This window comes from Solanum dulcamara, chromosome 3 (assembly GCF_947179165.1).
Source record: "Solanum dulcamara chromosome 3, daSolDulc1.2, whole genome shotgun sequence".
Taxonomy (NCBI): domain Eukaryota; kingdom Viridiplantae; phylum Streptophyta; class Magnoliopsida; order Solanales; family Solanaceae; genus Solanum; species Solanum dulcamara.
Genome location: NC_077239.1, coordinates 527544 through 543010, shown reverse-complemented (window position 1 = coordinate 543010; position 15467 = coordinate 527544). Strand labels below are relative to the sequence as shown.

Below are 15467 nucleotides of genomic sequence, written 5' to 3'. Positions count from 1 at the left end.
GGAATGTCCATAATGGTTTCTCAAAAAAATCTACTGGAAGCCACTTCACCAAAAATATTCATGGCTAACACATACGAAAAAATGACAAAAAATCACTTAATTTCTCTTGTGCGACCCCTAAATGCTATGAACACGACGTGGATTAGGCCGAGGCCACACATACTAATGCTAGGAACGCGTCATGGATCTTGACAAAGCCACATGTACTTATCCCCTGGGTACCCACAGAGGGTCCCATGAAGGTTTAAAGGAAAAATCCACCAAAATTTAGTTCATCAAAAACATCCATGAACTAACACACACGTAAAAAATCAAAAAATCGTCTAATTCTATTTGTGCAGCCCCTTAATGCTATGAATGCATCATGGATCGTGTTGATGCTGCACGTACTAATCCAATAGGTACCTACGGAGGGTCCCATAATGGTTCCCGATAAAAATCCACCAGAAGCGAGTACGCTAAAAATATTCATGGGCTAACATACATGAAAAAATGGCAAAATTGCCTAATATGCTTGTGTGGTCCCTAAATGCTATGAATACGTCGTGTACCGTGCCGAGGCCGCACCTATTGATCCCCTGGGTAGTCCATATTAGTTTTTGAGAAAAATCCACCGAAATCAGTTCACAAAAAGGATCCATTAGCTAACACATACGAAAAAAATTGTGAAATCGTCTAATTTTGCTTGTGCGGCCCTCAAATGTTATGAATGCACCGTCGATCATATCGAGGCCGCACATGCTGATTCCTAGGGTACCTACGGAGTGTCCCATTATATTTTTTGAGAAAATTCCATAGAAAGTCAGTTCACCAAAAATATCAAGGGTCTAACACACATAAAAAGGGCGAAATCGTCAAATTCTGCTTGTGCAGACCTTAAATGGTATGAGCGCGCAGTGGAACGTGCCAAGGCTGCAAGTACTGATCGTCAGGGTATATCTAGAGGGTCCTATGATGGTTTTCTGAGAAAAATACTCCAAAAACCAGTTCTCTAAAAATATTCATGGGCTAACACACACGAAAAATGACAAAATCGCCTAAATGCTATGAACGCGCCCTGGATCATGGCAAAGCCGCATGTACTGATCCCCCGATATCTACCAAAGGTCCCATAATGTTTTTGGAGAAAAATACACCAAAAGCCAGTTCACCAAAAATATACATGGGCTAACACGCTCGAAAAAATGGTAAAATTGCTTATTTCTGCTTGAGCGGCCACTAAATGCTATGGACACAATGTGGATCATGCCGAGGCCACACGTACTAATATCTCGGGTACCTACAGAGGGGACCATAACAGTTTTTAAGAAAAATCCACCAGCTAGTTCACCAAAAAAATTCATGGGCTAACACACATGAAAAAATGGCGAAATCGCTTAATTCAACTTGTGCGACCCTTAAATGCTATTAACGCATGATCCATGCGATGAAAGCGTTGTGGATCGTGTCGATGCCACATGTACTGATCCCCTGGGTACCTACAAAGTGTCCTATAATAGTTTATGAGAAAAATCCATAAGAAGTTAGTTCGCCAAATATATCTATGGATTAACACACATAAAAAAAGGTAAAAACGCCTAATACGCCGTGGATTATGTCGATAGTGTACATACTGATCCCCTGGATACCTACAGTGTCCTATAATGGTTTTCAAGAAAAATCAATCGGAAGCCTGTTCACCAAGAATATACATTTCCTAACACACACGAACAAATGACAAATTGCCTAATTCCGTTTGTGCGGCTCGTAAATGCTATGAACAAGCCGTAGATTATGCTGAAGCCGCACATACTGATCCCCCGGGCACCTACAGAGGGTACCATGATGGTTTTTGAGAAAATTCCACCGAAAGCCAGTTTAACAAAAATATCCATTGACGAACACACAAGAAAAAATAGCAAAATTGCTTCATTTCGCTTGTGCAGACTCTAAATGCTATGAACACGCTGAGATAATGCAAGGCTGTATGTAATGATCCCCGGATACCTACTAAGGGCCCTATTATGGTTTCCAAAAAAAATGCATCGGAAGCCAGTTCATCAAAAATATTCATGGCTAACACATAAGAAAAAAATGATGAAATTGCCTAATTACGCTTGTGCAACTTTTAAATGCAATAAACCCATGGATCATGCCTAGGCCGCATGTAGTCATTCCTCGGGTGAAAATGGAGGGTCCCATGATGGTTTCCAAGAATAATCAATCGGCAGTCAGTTCACCAAAAATATCTATAGGCTAACACACGCTAACAAAATGGCGAAATCAACTAATTCTTCTGGTGCGGCATCTAAATGCTATGAATGCGACGTCGATCGGGATGAGACCGCACGTACTAATACCTCAGGTACCTACGGAGGGTCACATGATGGTGTCTGAGAAAAATCCATCGAAAGCCAATACATCCAAAATATCCATGGGCTAACACACACGAAAATATGGCGAAATCGCCTAATTTCGCTTATACGGCCCATAAATGTTCTGAACGCGCCGTGAATTTTTTATGAGGCCACACTTATTGATATCTCGGGTACCTACGGAGGGTCACATGATGGTTTCCAAAAAAATTCCACCGAAAGACAGATCACCAAAAATATCAATAGGCTAACACATAAAAAAAATAGTGAAATCGCCTAATTCTTCTTGTGCGGACCTTAAATGGTATGAACGTATCATGAATCATGCCGAGGCGGCATGTACTGATCTCATAATACCTACGTAGGGTTCCATGATGATTTTCGAGAAAAATCTATCGGAAGCCATCTAACCAAAAATATCCATGGAGTAACACACATGAAAAATTGAGAAAATCGTCTATTTCCTATTAGTGACCCCTAAATGCCAAAAAAAAAGTCGCGTAGATCATTGCAAGACTACTGAAATTCTTCCCCAAATTATTACGGATGGCTTTGTAAAACTTTTGGAATAAAAAATGTCCGGAAGCTATATTACTGAAAAATTTATGGAATGACACATACCAAAAAATTGAGAAAATCTCATAATTCCTGTTGAGTGGCCTTAAATACAAAAACAATCAGCATTGATCATGGCGAAGCTATTGAAATTCTTCCTTATGTCATTACGAATGGTTCTGTAAATGTTTTTTAAAAAAAGAACTTACCAGAAGTCATATCACCAAAAATTTCATGGCCTCACACATGAAAATTTGAGAAAATCGCCTAATTCCTATTGAGTGGCTCCTAAATGCAAAAATTGTGTGTGGATCATGGCGAGGCTACTAGAATGCTTTCCTAGGTAATTATCGATGGTTTTGTAAAGATTTTGAAAAGTTGACCGTAAACCATATCACCAAAAAATTCATAAACTAATAAACATGAAAAACTGAAAAAATCTCTATCTTCGTGTTGAGTGGTCCCTAAATTTCAAAACAAATTGTGTGGATCATGGCAAGCATTCTAGAAATCACCCACGGTCATTGTGATGGTTCTGTAAAGGTTTTGGAAAAAAAATTGATCGAAAATTATATCACTAAAAAATTCATCGACTAACACATATCAAAAACTGAGAAAAAATCACCTAATTCCTGTTGAGTGGCCCCATAAACGCCAATAAAGTTGTGTGGATCATGGCAAGCCTACTAATCCAAATCATTACCAATGGTTCATTAAGGATTTTTAAAAAAAATTAACCGGGAGCCATATCATAAAAAAAGTCATATTGTGTGACCCCTAAATGCTAAAAAAGCTGCATGGATCATCGCGAGGCTACTAAAATTCTTCACCGGGAATTTATGGATGTTTCTGTTAAGATTTCAAAAAAAAAATTGATCGAAAGTCATATCATCAAAATAATTATGGACTAACACACACGAAAAATTGAGAAAAATTATCTAATTCATGTTAAGTGGCCCCAAAGTATCAAAAAGCCGCTTGTATCATGGTGAGTCTAATGGAATTCTTTCCTAGGTCATTACAGGATATTCTATAAAGGTTTTGAAAAAAATTGATCAAAAGTTATATCATTAAAAAATCATGGATTAACACACAAAAATCTGGAAAAAATTGCATAATTCCTGTTTTGTGGTCCCTAAATGCCAATAAAATCCACGTGGATCACGACGAGGCTACAGGAATTCATACCTAAGTCATTACAGATTGCTCATTAAAATTTTTTAAAAAATATTGATCAGAAGCCATATCAATAGAAAATTCATGGACTAACACATACAAAAATTTAAGAAAATCGTCTAATTCTTATTGAGTGGTCCCTAAATGTCAAAAAAAGCAACTATAATCATGGCGAGGCTACTAAAATTCTTTCCCAGGTAATTACAGATGGTTCTATAAAAATTTTGGAAAAACATTAACTTGAAACAATAACCTAAAAGTTCATTGAGTAACACACATGAAAAATTGAGAAAATCGCCCAATTCTATTGAGTGACCTTTAAATGCCAAAAAAGTCGAGTGGATTATAGCGAAGCTATTGAAATTCTTTCTCAAGTCATTACGGATAGTTCTATAAAGGTTTTGGAATAAAAACTAAAAGGAAGTCATATCACCAAAAAATTAATGACCTAACACACATAAGAAACTGAGAAAATCGCATAATTCATGTAGAGTGGCCCTAAATGCAAAACAAATTGTGTGAACCATGGCGAGGCTACCTCAATTCTTCCACAAGTCATTAAGGAGATTCCCTTAAAGGTTTTTGAAAACAATTGACCATAAGTCATATCACCAAAAAAAATTATGGACTAACACGCGAAAAAATGAACAAATGGCTCAATTCGTATTGAGTGACCCTTAAATGCCAAAATAAGTTGTGTGGGTTATGGTGAGGCTGCTGAAATTCTTTCCTAGATCATTACGGATGGTTCTGTAAAAAAATTAAAAAAAATTGACTGAAAGTCATATCATCAAAAAATTAATGGACTAACATACATGAAAAAAATAAAAAAATCACTTAATTTTTATTGAGTGGACCCTAAATGTCAAAAAAGTCACGTGGATCATGGTGAGACAACTGGAATTATTGCCCGGATCATTACATATGGTTCTATGAAGATTTTGAAAAAATTGACCGAAAGTCATATCAACAAAAAACTCATGGAGTAACACATACAAAAAACTGAGCAAATCGCATAATTCCTATTGAGTGGCCCTAAATGCCAAAAAGAAGTCGCTATGATCATGGCAAGGCTAGAAGAATTCTTCTCTATATAATTACGGATGGTTCTGTAAAGATTTTGAAAAACGATTGATCAAAAGTCATATCACCAAAAAATTTATGGACTAACACACATGAATAATTTATATTGAGTGACCCTTAAATGACAAAAAAAACCGTGTGAATTATTGCGAGGCTACTGGATTTTTCCCCAAGTTATTATAGATGATTTTGTAAAGGGTTTGGAATAAAACTTAGTAGAAGCCATATCAACAAAAAAAATATGAATTAATGCACATGAAAAACTGAGAAAATTATCTAATTCCTATTGAGTGATCCTAAATGCCAAAAAAATTGCGTATATCATGGCGATACTACTTTAATTCTTTCCCAGGTCATTATAGATGGTTCTTTAAAGATTTTTGAAAATATTGACCGTAAGTCATATCACTAAAAAATTCATGGAATAATACATGCGAAAAATTAAGAAATCTCCTAATTCCTATTGAGTAACCCCTAAATGCCCAAACGAGTCATTTGGATCATGGCGAAGCTACTCAAATTCTTACCCGGATAACTACGGATGTTTCTGTAAAGGATTTAAAAAAATTGACAGAAAATCATATCATCAAAAAAATTATGGACTAACACACGAAAAAAATGAGAAAATCGTCTAATTCTTGTTGAGTGATCCCTAAATGCCAAAAAAGAGTTGGGTGGATCATGGCGAGACTATTGGAATTCTTACCCAAGTTATTACAGAAAGAGTATAGAAATAGAGTTGCTTTTATTTAAGCAGTATCAGGCGTCAACCAAGTTTGTTCAATAGTCGTAAGCTTATTAATTTGACCTAAATTGGTACACGCCAATTCCATACAAGTGTCAACCGAGATGCATGATTTTATAATTTTATGGAGATTTATATTTCTTACTAACTATTGCTTAGGTTTTGTCATTGCCGCCCATTCTTTGAGGCGGTGCCTTCTTCTCCCGGAGATAGAGGGCTATTTTATCGAGTTCCTTAGTGAGAGTTAGCTCGCTCACTATAGATATTCTCTGTCTAGCCCTCTGTATTGATTTCATGTATATAGGGTCGATAGGTTATATGTTTTCTTAATAAAAACAAAAAATATTTGAGTACTATTGATAGATAAAGTGAACTTTTTACGTAAAAGCAAAAAATTATTAGTAGTTTGATATATGTGAAGGATTATATCTCAAGCAAGAAGGAAATGAATTGGTTATATTATCATTTGAAAAAGAACCAGAAAAACAACGACAACAACAACATATCCAATGAAATTTCACAAGTGGAGTCTGGGAGGGTAACATGTACGCCTTACCACTTCCTCATGGAGATAGGTTGTTTCCGAAAGATTCTCGGCTCAAAAGTCACAGTCCCAAGTAATAGAGAAAAATAATATATATAGCATAATGGCAAAAAAAAGATGCAAATTTTACAAGACAAGAACAATAACAATAGCTAAGTCATGTGATAATCAAAGGCAATAACAACACGGCTATAAAGGTACGCCTAGACCTACAATCCCCCTAAACCGACACACGGCAAGACACTGTTCTATTCCAACTAGCCTTCTATCCTAATCTGCAACCTCCACTCATTTCTATCTAAGGTCATGTCTTCGGTGATATGGAGTAGCGCCATATCTTGTCTAATCACCTCTCTCTAATACTTTTTCGGTCTACCCCTCCCCTCCGCATAACCCCAAACTTCAACCGCTCGCACCTCCTAACTGGGGCATCGACACTCCTTTTCTGCACATGCCCAAACCATCTCAATCTCACTTCTCTCATCTTGTCTGTCACAGATGACACTCCCTCCTTCTCCCGAATAACCTCATTCTTATTCTTATCACTCCTAGTGTGTCTACACATCCATCTCAGCATCCTCATCTCTGCAACATGCATAAACTGAACTTGAGAGTTTTTTACTGGCCAGCACTCCACTCCATATAACAACGCTGGCCTAACCACCATTCTGTAGAACTTACCTTTAAGTTTATATGGTTCTTTCTTATCATACGGGACTCCAGAGGCAAGCTTCCATTTAATCCACGCTGCCCCAATGCGGTGCGTGACATCATCATCGATGTCCTCACTACTCTGGATGATAGATCCAAGATATTTAAAACTTTCTTTCTTGGGGATAGGTTGAGTGGCAAGCTTCACTTCCTTGCCCTCTTCATCCACCACAACACTAAATTTGCACTCCAAATATTCTGTTTTGGTCCTGCTCAATCTGAACCCTTTAGACTCCAGCATTTGTCTCCAAACCTCCAACCTATCATTAACTCTGTCCCGAGTCTCATCAATCAAAGTATACACCATGGAACCTCCTCCTAAATAGACCGCGTCAGCTCATCCATCACCAAGGGAAAAAGAAAATGACTCAGCATAGATCCCTGATGTGGTTCCATCTCAACAGGAAAATGCTCTGAGTCATCTCCCACTGTCCTAACCATCTCAACAGGAAAATGCTCTGAGTCACCTCCCACCGTCCTAACTCAAGTCTTGGCTCCAGCATACATGTCCTTTATCGCCCTAATATACACCATCGGGACACCTTTAGCGTCTAGACACCTCCAGAGAACATCCATTGGAACTTTGTCACAAGCCTTTTCAAGATCAATGAACATCATATGGAGATCCCTTTTTCTTTCTCTAAATCTCTCCACAGTCTCCGCATAAGATGGATTGCTTCAGTAGTCGACCGCCCCGACATGAATCCAAACTGGTTCTCTGAGATTGACACTCCTCTGCTCACCCTCATCTCCACCACTCTCTCCCAAATCTTCATACTGTAGCTTAGGAATTTGATACCCCTGTAATTATTACCGTTTTGGATATCACCCTTATTCTTGTATAGATCGATTATAAAAAAAATATTATCAACTTTGCATTTTAAAAAGCTAAATTATGCAAAAATAAATAAATGAGGCGCTCATTCAATTTTAACTTTAAACCACTAATATACTTCAACTACTCATGCATTTATATTGCACAAAGTTATTGAGCTTTTCTTATAAGTGTCATTAGTTACTAGTGATATTCGAACATGGGCTCGAGAGATTTTTACCTTGAAAAAAAGTACTTTTAACACTGTGTAGTTATAAATTAATTTATTAAAGTTAAAATTTAAAATATAAAATTAAATTGATTAAAAATATTTTTAAAATAAATTATTATTTTGGAACCTGACAATTTTTTATTTTAGCATATATGTATCTCTTACTTCATTTTTTCTCTCTTATCTCCAAATTGGTTCCTGTTTGTGTGTGGATTTGGTAAACTCTGGTTAGTTTTCTCTCTTCTTTCTGGATGCCCTTGTGAATGTTTGATTCAGTACAATGTATATGAATTTTTTTTATCTATTTCCTCATGTTTTTTTGGTAGATTTTATACATTTATGTGATTATTTTTTGTAAAAAAATTCTATGGAAGCAAACTGAATTGCCATTAGGAACAAAAAAATACAGTAGTTATTAAGAAATTAGAGGAATATCATTATGTAGCAAAAGTGTTCGATGAAATGCCTCTAACAACTGAACAATTGTTTTTTTTCTTCTACAGGTATTATATAACATAAACATCTACTCATTCAACAACCCTAAAGGTATATTACTTCAGCTAGATAGAATTATTTAACAATATTTTTTCTATCAGTATTATTATTGTTACTCTTGAGCCAAGGGTATTTCGGAAACAGTCTCTATACCTATGCGGTAAGGGTAATGTCTGCGTACTTTTTGTCCTTCCCAAATCCCACTTGTGGGACTACACTAGGTATGTTGTAGTAGTAGTAGTAGTATTGTTATTATTACTCTTGAGCAGAGGGTTATTGGAAATAACCTCTCTACCTTCCTCAGACCACACTTGTGGAACTACACTGGGTATGTTGTTGTTATTGTAGTATTGTTGTTATTACTCTCCTAGGATCCTTTTCTTCAATCTTACTTGGAAATAGTCTCTCACAGAAATGCAAGGTAAGGCTACGTACAATAAATCTTTTTAGGTCGGGCCCTTTTCCGGACCCTATGCATAACGGGAGCTTAGTGCACCAGGCTACCCCTTTTTAGTATTACATGTTTTTTCCTTTGCTTCAGTGGTTGTATTATTTATTGTTGCTTTTGTTATCTACTTCATTGTTTTCAGCATGATTTCTTTGCTACTTTATTTTCTTTACTTGCTTGATTTTTTATATGTTTTACTTGAGCTGAGCCAAGGGTCTATCAGAAATAGTATTTTTTGCCTTTACGAGGTAGGGATAAATTTGCATACACATCACCTCCGTAGAGGCTAGATCCCACTTGTGGTATTACACTGGGTATGTTGTTATTTATGGTTTGTATATCCTTTTGTTGAAGAAATATTTGTTTGAAATGTATTCAATTTTGCTTCCAAGTATATGGCTTTTGCAGCATTCTACTGTTTCTATCTATGATAAGACAAGTAATGGATTATGATTATTTAGGGAAAAAGAAGAAGTGAAAATGGGTGAAGAGGGTGAGAAAGTAGAAAGAGGAAAACTTCCAGTGAATGAACAGAGGAACTTGATGACAGCCACCGGTGACGAAAATCTCAAGGACATTTTTCACACTATCAGAACAACTAAAACTCCGGTTAGCTTAAATTTTCTGTATAAAGATTCTTATTTGTTGAAAGAAACATGCTTTTCTACTCATACATAACGATGAACCAAACCTTTTGCTGACTTCTGCTTTGGGAAAACTGTGTTTTGCAGGCTGTAATCAATTATGGGGCTTCTTGGTATGTTAATGGATCGCTATAACTCTTTTATTTGGTCTTTTCCTTATCTGGATTCTTCGATATTTTGCATATTTCTAGCCTAATCTACCATCCCATTTCTTTTGTAAAACAAATACCGTTGGTCAGTTTCATCAAACTAGTTCTAGTTGATGAGATTTACTCCGAAAGTAGCTATACAAACAGATTACTTTGGTCTATTTCCGTATTGCTCATGATATATATCTTAACTCGGAACATCCATTTTACTAATAAGGTTGTTAGATTCTGAATTTTCTATCCTTGATATATACACATTTCTTCAGCATCTTTTGTGATTATCACTTAGGCTTGATATTTTTACAGAATGTAGAGTTATAAGTCTGAAAGGGAACTTTAAGGGGTATTACTTAGGCTTTCCAATCTAGACTTGAGGTGAAAGCCCTCGAGGATCTCGAATGAGTGTCCGATAGATTTCACATAATTCTCTAATCTCCTATATATGATTTTGAAGACTAAGTTGGCTGCAGTTAAAATATTATTCGATGTTGTTAGGAGCTTGAAGCTGCAATACTGCTATAAATGCTGCTGCTTTTTTTCAAGTGCACAGCGAGCACCTGTGTTACCAAATCCTGTTTAAAATTAGTTCATCTTCCTCTGTCAAGTTCGTAACTTGCTAGTAAACGAGGCTGTGGCTCTAGATCATCTTTAAATTCTCTTGGTTTTCATTGTATCTTGAGTTTTAGAGATGGTTACTTTAAATGTTTTTATGAGTTGAAGCTGCAAAAACTGTTTTAGAGGCTGTTTGGATTGGCTTATAAGCTGTTTTTAGCTTTTTTTGAGTATTTGACTGACTAACTTAAAGTCATTTTGTACTTAAAATAAGCCCCAATAAATAGTTGGGTTTATTTTGATGAACTTATGTTAAGCAGTTTATAAGTTGAAAACAGCTTATAAGTCAAAAAAAAAAAGTTGCCCTGCACCTATTTTTTTTAAAAAAAACTTATAAGCAGTTTTCAACTTATAACCTGCTTAAAAATAAGTCAATCCAAACAGGCTATTAGTGGTCAATTCAAAAGTTCTAAATTTAACACCTGTGTTTCAAAGCTCTATATGAAATTAGTTTGTCTTCCTCTGTCAAATTGTTAGTTGCTAGCGCACGAGGCCATGGCTCTAATTCTTCTTGAAGTTCTCTTTCCAGCGTTTACTAGTTCTAAGGATGTTCAACTGTGAACTAAGTCGATATCCATAAGGTGAATGTTTTTATTGTTGTCATTTGGGATTCTCGCTAATTCCTTGTTTGGATCTTCTCACTGTATTTATGTTTTTCCCGTTGTTTACATATGGAAATTAAACTGTGACAATGTAAATGCATTTTATATTCTGAAAGACGTCAAATGATCAAGAAACTATTCAAAAGTTTTTGGCATTTTAACTTTTCTTGCATTTGCAGGTGTCGTGTCTGCAACCAGATCCTTCCTACGTTTTGGGACCTGAGCAAAATGTTCCCAAAACTCTCTTTCGTGTATGCTGATATTGATGAATGTCCAGAGACAACACTGAACATTCGGTACACACCAACTTTTCATTTCTACAGAGATGGTGAGAGGGTTGATGAGATGTTTGGTGGCGGAGAAGAACGCTTGCATGACCGTCTGTGGCTGCATTCGTAGATGAAGCTTTCAATACCAAACTTTTGTATGACAAGATGTCCAAAACTTTTGTATCATCAAGTTTTATCACATTTCTAGATTTACCATGCACGTGGAAGATTACAATTAGCAAAACTATTACTGATTGTATTTTGCATACAATGTGTTTCCAGAAAAAGAAAGCAAACCAATTTGATAAACTGACTAAATTTCTCATTAGATAAAATGATCACAGTAAAAAATTTCATTAAACAGGAAGTTTTTTCACCCAGGAGATACTATGATAGAATCATATATAAATTGGATAAACAAGGAGAACTTAAATCACTGCTACTCAATAAGCGTAACGAAATAGAAATAAGGTACTGCAAAAAAGGGTGAAGAAAGAAAAAGGAAAATAACAAATGTTCGATGACACGGAATGGAAACGCATGTTCTCTTCTTCCAGCACCAATGCAGCTTGTTTATTGGTCCGCAACAAGAATAATGGCCAGTAGAAATTTAACTGGCCAAAAAATTGTAATGCAAGACCTCACTCAAGCTTTTGGCTTGAGGACCTTGACAGTCTCCCAGGTGAAATCGGGGTCATCACGACCAAAGTGACCGTAAGCTGCAGTCTTCTGGTACCTGAAGTTACCTCCTCTCAACAAATCAAGATTGATTGACATCATTCCAGGTCTGAAGTCAAAGTTCTCCTTGATCAGAACCAAAATATCCTTGTCGGGAATTGTTCCTGTCTTGTAAGTGTCAACAAACACGGAAAGTGGTTCAGCCACACCGATAGCATAAGAAACCTGCACAATACAGCGGCGAGCAAGTCCTGAGGCGACCACACTCTTTGCTGCCTGCCTAACAATGTAAGCACCACTCCTGTCCACCTTAGTGGGATCCTTTCCTGAGAAGGCACCTCCACCGTGAGCACCCCAGCCTCCGTAGGTATCAATGATAATTTTCCTGCCAGTGAGACCAGCATCTCCATGTGGACCACCAATGACAAAGCGACCTGATGGGTTGAGGTGGAAGATGGTGTTCTCATCAAGGTACTTAGCAGGGATCACAGGCTTGATCACATGCTCTTTCAAGTCCTGGGCAATCTGGTCGTTTGTGACAGTTTCGTCATGCTGGGTTGAGATGAGAACAGTGTGAACTCTAATAGGGACCATGGCACCATTGTCGTTCTTGTACTCAACAGTAACTTGGGTCTTGCCATCTGGCCTGAGCCATGGGCAGGTTTTGTTCTTCCTCACTTCAGTAAGCTTGGCACCAAGCTTGGTGGCCAAAACATGGGTGAGGGGCATGAGCTCTGGAGTTTCATCTGTGGCATAGCCAAACATGTGACCTTGGTCACCAGCTCCAATTTCTTCTGGTTTCTTGGTAAGATGACCGTGAACTCCTTGGGCAATGTCAGGGCTCTGCTGTTCAATGTTAACAAGGACCTTGCAGTTGTCAGCATCAAGGCCAACATCTGCTGAGATGAACCCAATGCCTCTGCATGTGTCACGAACAATCTTCTCGTAGTCTACGGTGGCCTTGGTTGTGATCTCTCCAAAGACCATAACCATGTTTGTCTTTGTGCAGGTTTCACATGCGACCTTGCTTTCTGGATCCTGCTCTAGACAAGCATCAAGAATGGCATCTGAGACCTGGTCACAGAGCTTGTCGGGGTGGCCTTCGTTGACCGACTCTGAGGTGAACAAGAAAGTTTCCATGTCTGCTCTGACCAAATTTAAGAGAACATGTTAAAACCTATCTTAAAATAGTCAATCTACCAGAGTAAATCAAGCAAAAACTGCTAGTACTACACATAAGACAGTGAAACTAATCAGGCAACAACCATTCCCTGCAACAAAGGTAACCAAAGAAAAGACATCCAGAAGAATTTTCTAAAACATTCCCCCACTATATGTCAGCTATTAGCCAACAAAAATCATACTATAAGACCACCATAAGGCACATATCATATTCCCAATAAACTGCCCCATATAAACCACAATGCTTGAGAACTCCAAAGTGCTTTTACTTAATGTAAGCAATACAAGGGATCTAAGAACAAACCAAAGGAGTAAAAACATGTAACAATTGCATATTGAAAAAATGTTGCTATAACAGTTGACGCTTTCGAAACGAATCAACATGTAAATGAGAATATCTACAGTAGAAATGCTGAGATATAGACCGTATATCGACAAAAAAGAGCAATATCAGATCTAAAACGAAACTAATGGAGCAAAAAAAAGCAACAAAATCAAAATCCAATAGAGAAAAAAGGAAGAAAAATGTTAGCATATTGGAAAATGTTGTCAGATCACCACTAATTTACAGACATTTGAAGCTTTTGGCAACGAATCACCATGTATGAAATGACATAAGAAGAATATTCACAGTAGAAATTCCAAGATCTAGATCCTAAATCCACAAAACGATATGCACGAAGAATGATTCATAACACAGATCTTATACGAATTAACATATATGAAACTACATAACGAGTTCATTTACACTAGAAATGCTGAGATCTAGATCCTAAATCCAAAATATAAAATTAAAAAATGGTTGAAGATGATTCACAACAGATCTAATGGAGCAAACAACAACAAAATCAAAATCTAATAATTAAAAAACTGTAAAGTCCTCCATGGCTTTGAAAAACAACAAGTAACACTTGCATACTGAAAAATGTTGCTAAAAAAAACACTAATTTACAGACATTTGACGTTTTCGAAACCAATCAACATGTGCGAAATGACATAACGAGTAGAAATGCTGAGATCTAGATCCTAAAACATGCTCGAAGATGATTCATAACAGATCTAATGGAGTATAACAACAACAAAATCACAAAAAGAACTATAAATTCCATGTATTTGAGAAACATACCTCTAAAAAACAACACGTAGCACTTGCATATTGTAAAATGAGCTAAAAAACACTAACTTACATACATTTAACTCTTTTCGAAACGAATCAACACGCATGAACTGACATGATAAAGAATATTCACAGTAGAAATGCTGAGATCTAGATCCTAGATCATGCTCGAAGATGATACACAACAGATCTAATGGAGCAAAACAACAACAAAATCAAAATCTAAATACAGAAAAAACAACAGTAAATTCCGCCATGGATTTGAAAACATACCTCTGATAACAACACATAACAATTGCATATTGGAAAAATGTCGCTAAAAAAACACTAATTTACAGTATGAAATGCCATAACGTGTTCATTTACAGCACAAATGCCGAGATCTAGATCCTAAATCCACACAAAACACAAGCTCGAAGATGATTCATAACAGATCTAATGGATCAAAACAACAAACAAAATAAAAAATCTAAATACAGAAAAAAAAAACTGTAAATTCCTCCATGGATGGATTTGATAAACATACCTCTGAAAATTTGAAGAAACTTTTTTCGGATCGAAGAAATTTGAGAGCAGAAGAACAACTACAGAAGAGATTTTTGGATCTGAGTTTGGTGACGAAATTGGTGAAGTTCTGGTCCAGTATTTATAAGAAGCGAAATTGAAGGGAAAGGCGCGTAGAGTTCACTCGCTTTATTCTCACGTCTTTCATACACCACCAACCAACCTATGGCCCACAATTACCTTCTGTGGGACCCACATTTAACACGCATTTTACCCCATCTCTTTGTGGGACCCATCATCTATTATTTAACGGTTGTGATCATCTCCTAAATTTTAGTGTACCTAGCATCTATTATTTTGTTTACTCCTTACCTACTATTGTTCTTCGCGAAATAATGATTAATATAAAAATATTTTATCATAACTTTAATTTAGTTGATGTATAGTCTTAAATTTTGATAAATATTTTATTCATTCCTTTTTAATGATCATAATTTTTTTAGAGTCAAATAATATCAAATTTGATTAATATTTTAAGATGTGATTTTTATTC

The 15467-nt window shown here is 36.5% G+C and overlaps 2 protein-coding genes across 4 annotated transcripts; one reads left to right on the top strand and one right to left on the bottom strand.

Annotated features, from left to right (window-relative positions):
- Window positions 1-8187: 8187 nt before the first annotated feature.
- LOC129882038 (thioredoxin-like 3-3) lies at window positions 8188-11742 on the top strand. Of its 2 annotated transcripts, none has more exons than XM_055956159.1 (5): window positions 8188-8234; window positions 8718-8760; window positions 9619-9766; window positions 9889-9914; window positions 11344-11742. In XM_055956159.1, exons 3-5 carry the CDS (start codon window positions 9638-9640, stop codon window positions 11561-11563), a joined length of 375 nt encoding a protein of 124 aa, XP_055812134.1. In that variant the 5' UTR covers window positions 8188-8234; window positions 8718-8760; window positions 9619-9637; the 3' UTR covers window positions 11564-11742. The 2 variants fall into 2 exon arrangements, with proteins under 2 accessions (XP_055812134.1, XP_055812133.1); XM_055956158.1 differs by lacking the exon at window positions 8188-8234 and adding an exon at window positions 8353-8441.
- Window positions 11743-11818: 76 nt separating this feature from the next.
- LOC129882037 (S-adenosylmethionine synthase 3) lies at window positions 11819-15068 on the bottom strand. Of its 2 annotated transcripts, none has more exons than XM_055956156.1 (2): window positions 14937-15068; window positions 11819-13258 (listed from the first exon to the last, which is right to left on the bottom strand). In XM_055956156.1, exon 2 carries the CDS (start codon window positions 13249-13251, stop codon window positions 12079-12081), a length of 1173 nt encoding a protein of 390 aa, XP_055812131.1. In that variant the 5' UTR covers window positions 13252-13258; window positions 14937-15068; the 3' UTR covers window positions 11819-12078. The 2 variants fall into 2 exon arrangements, with proteins under 2 accessions (XP_055812131.1, XP_055812132.1); XM_055956157.1 differs by having other exon boundaries at window positions 11819-13253; window positions 14937-15043.
- Between the last annotated feature and the right edge of the window lie 399 nt (window positions 15069-15467).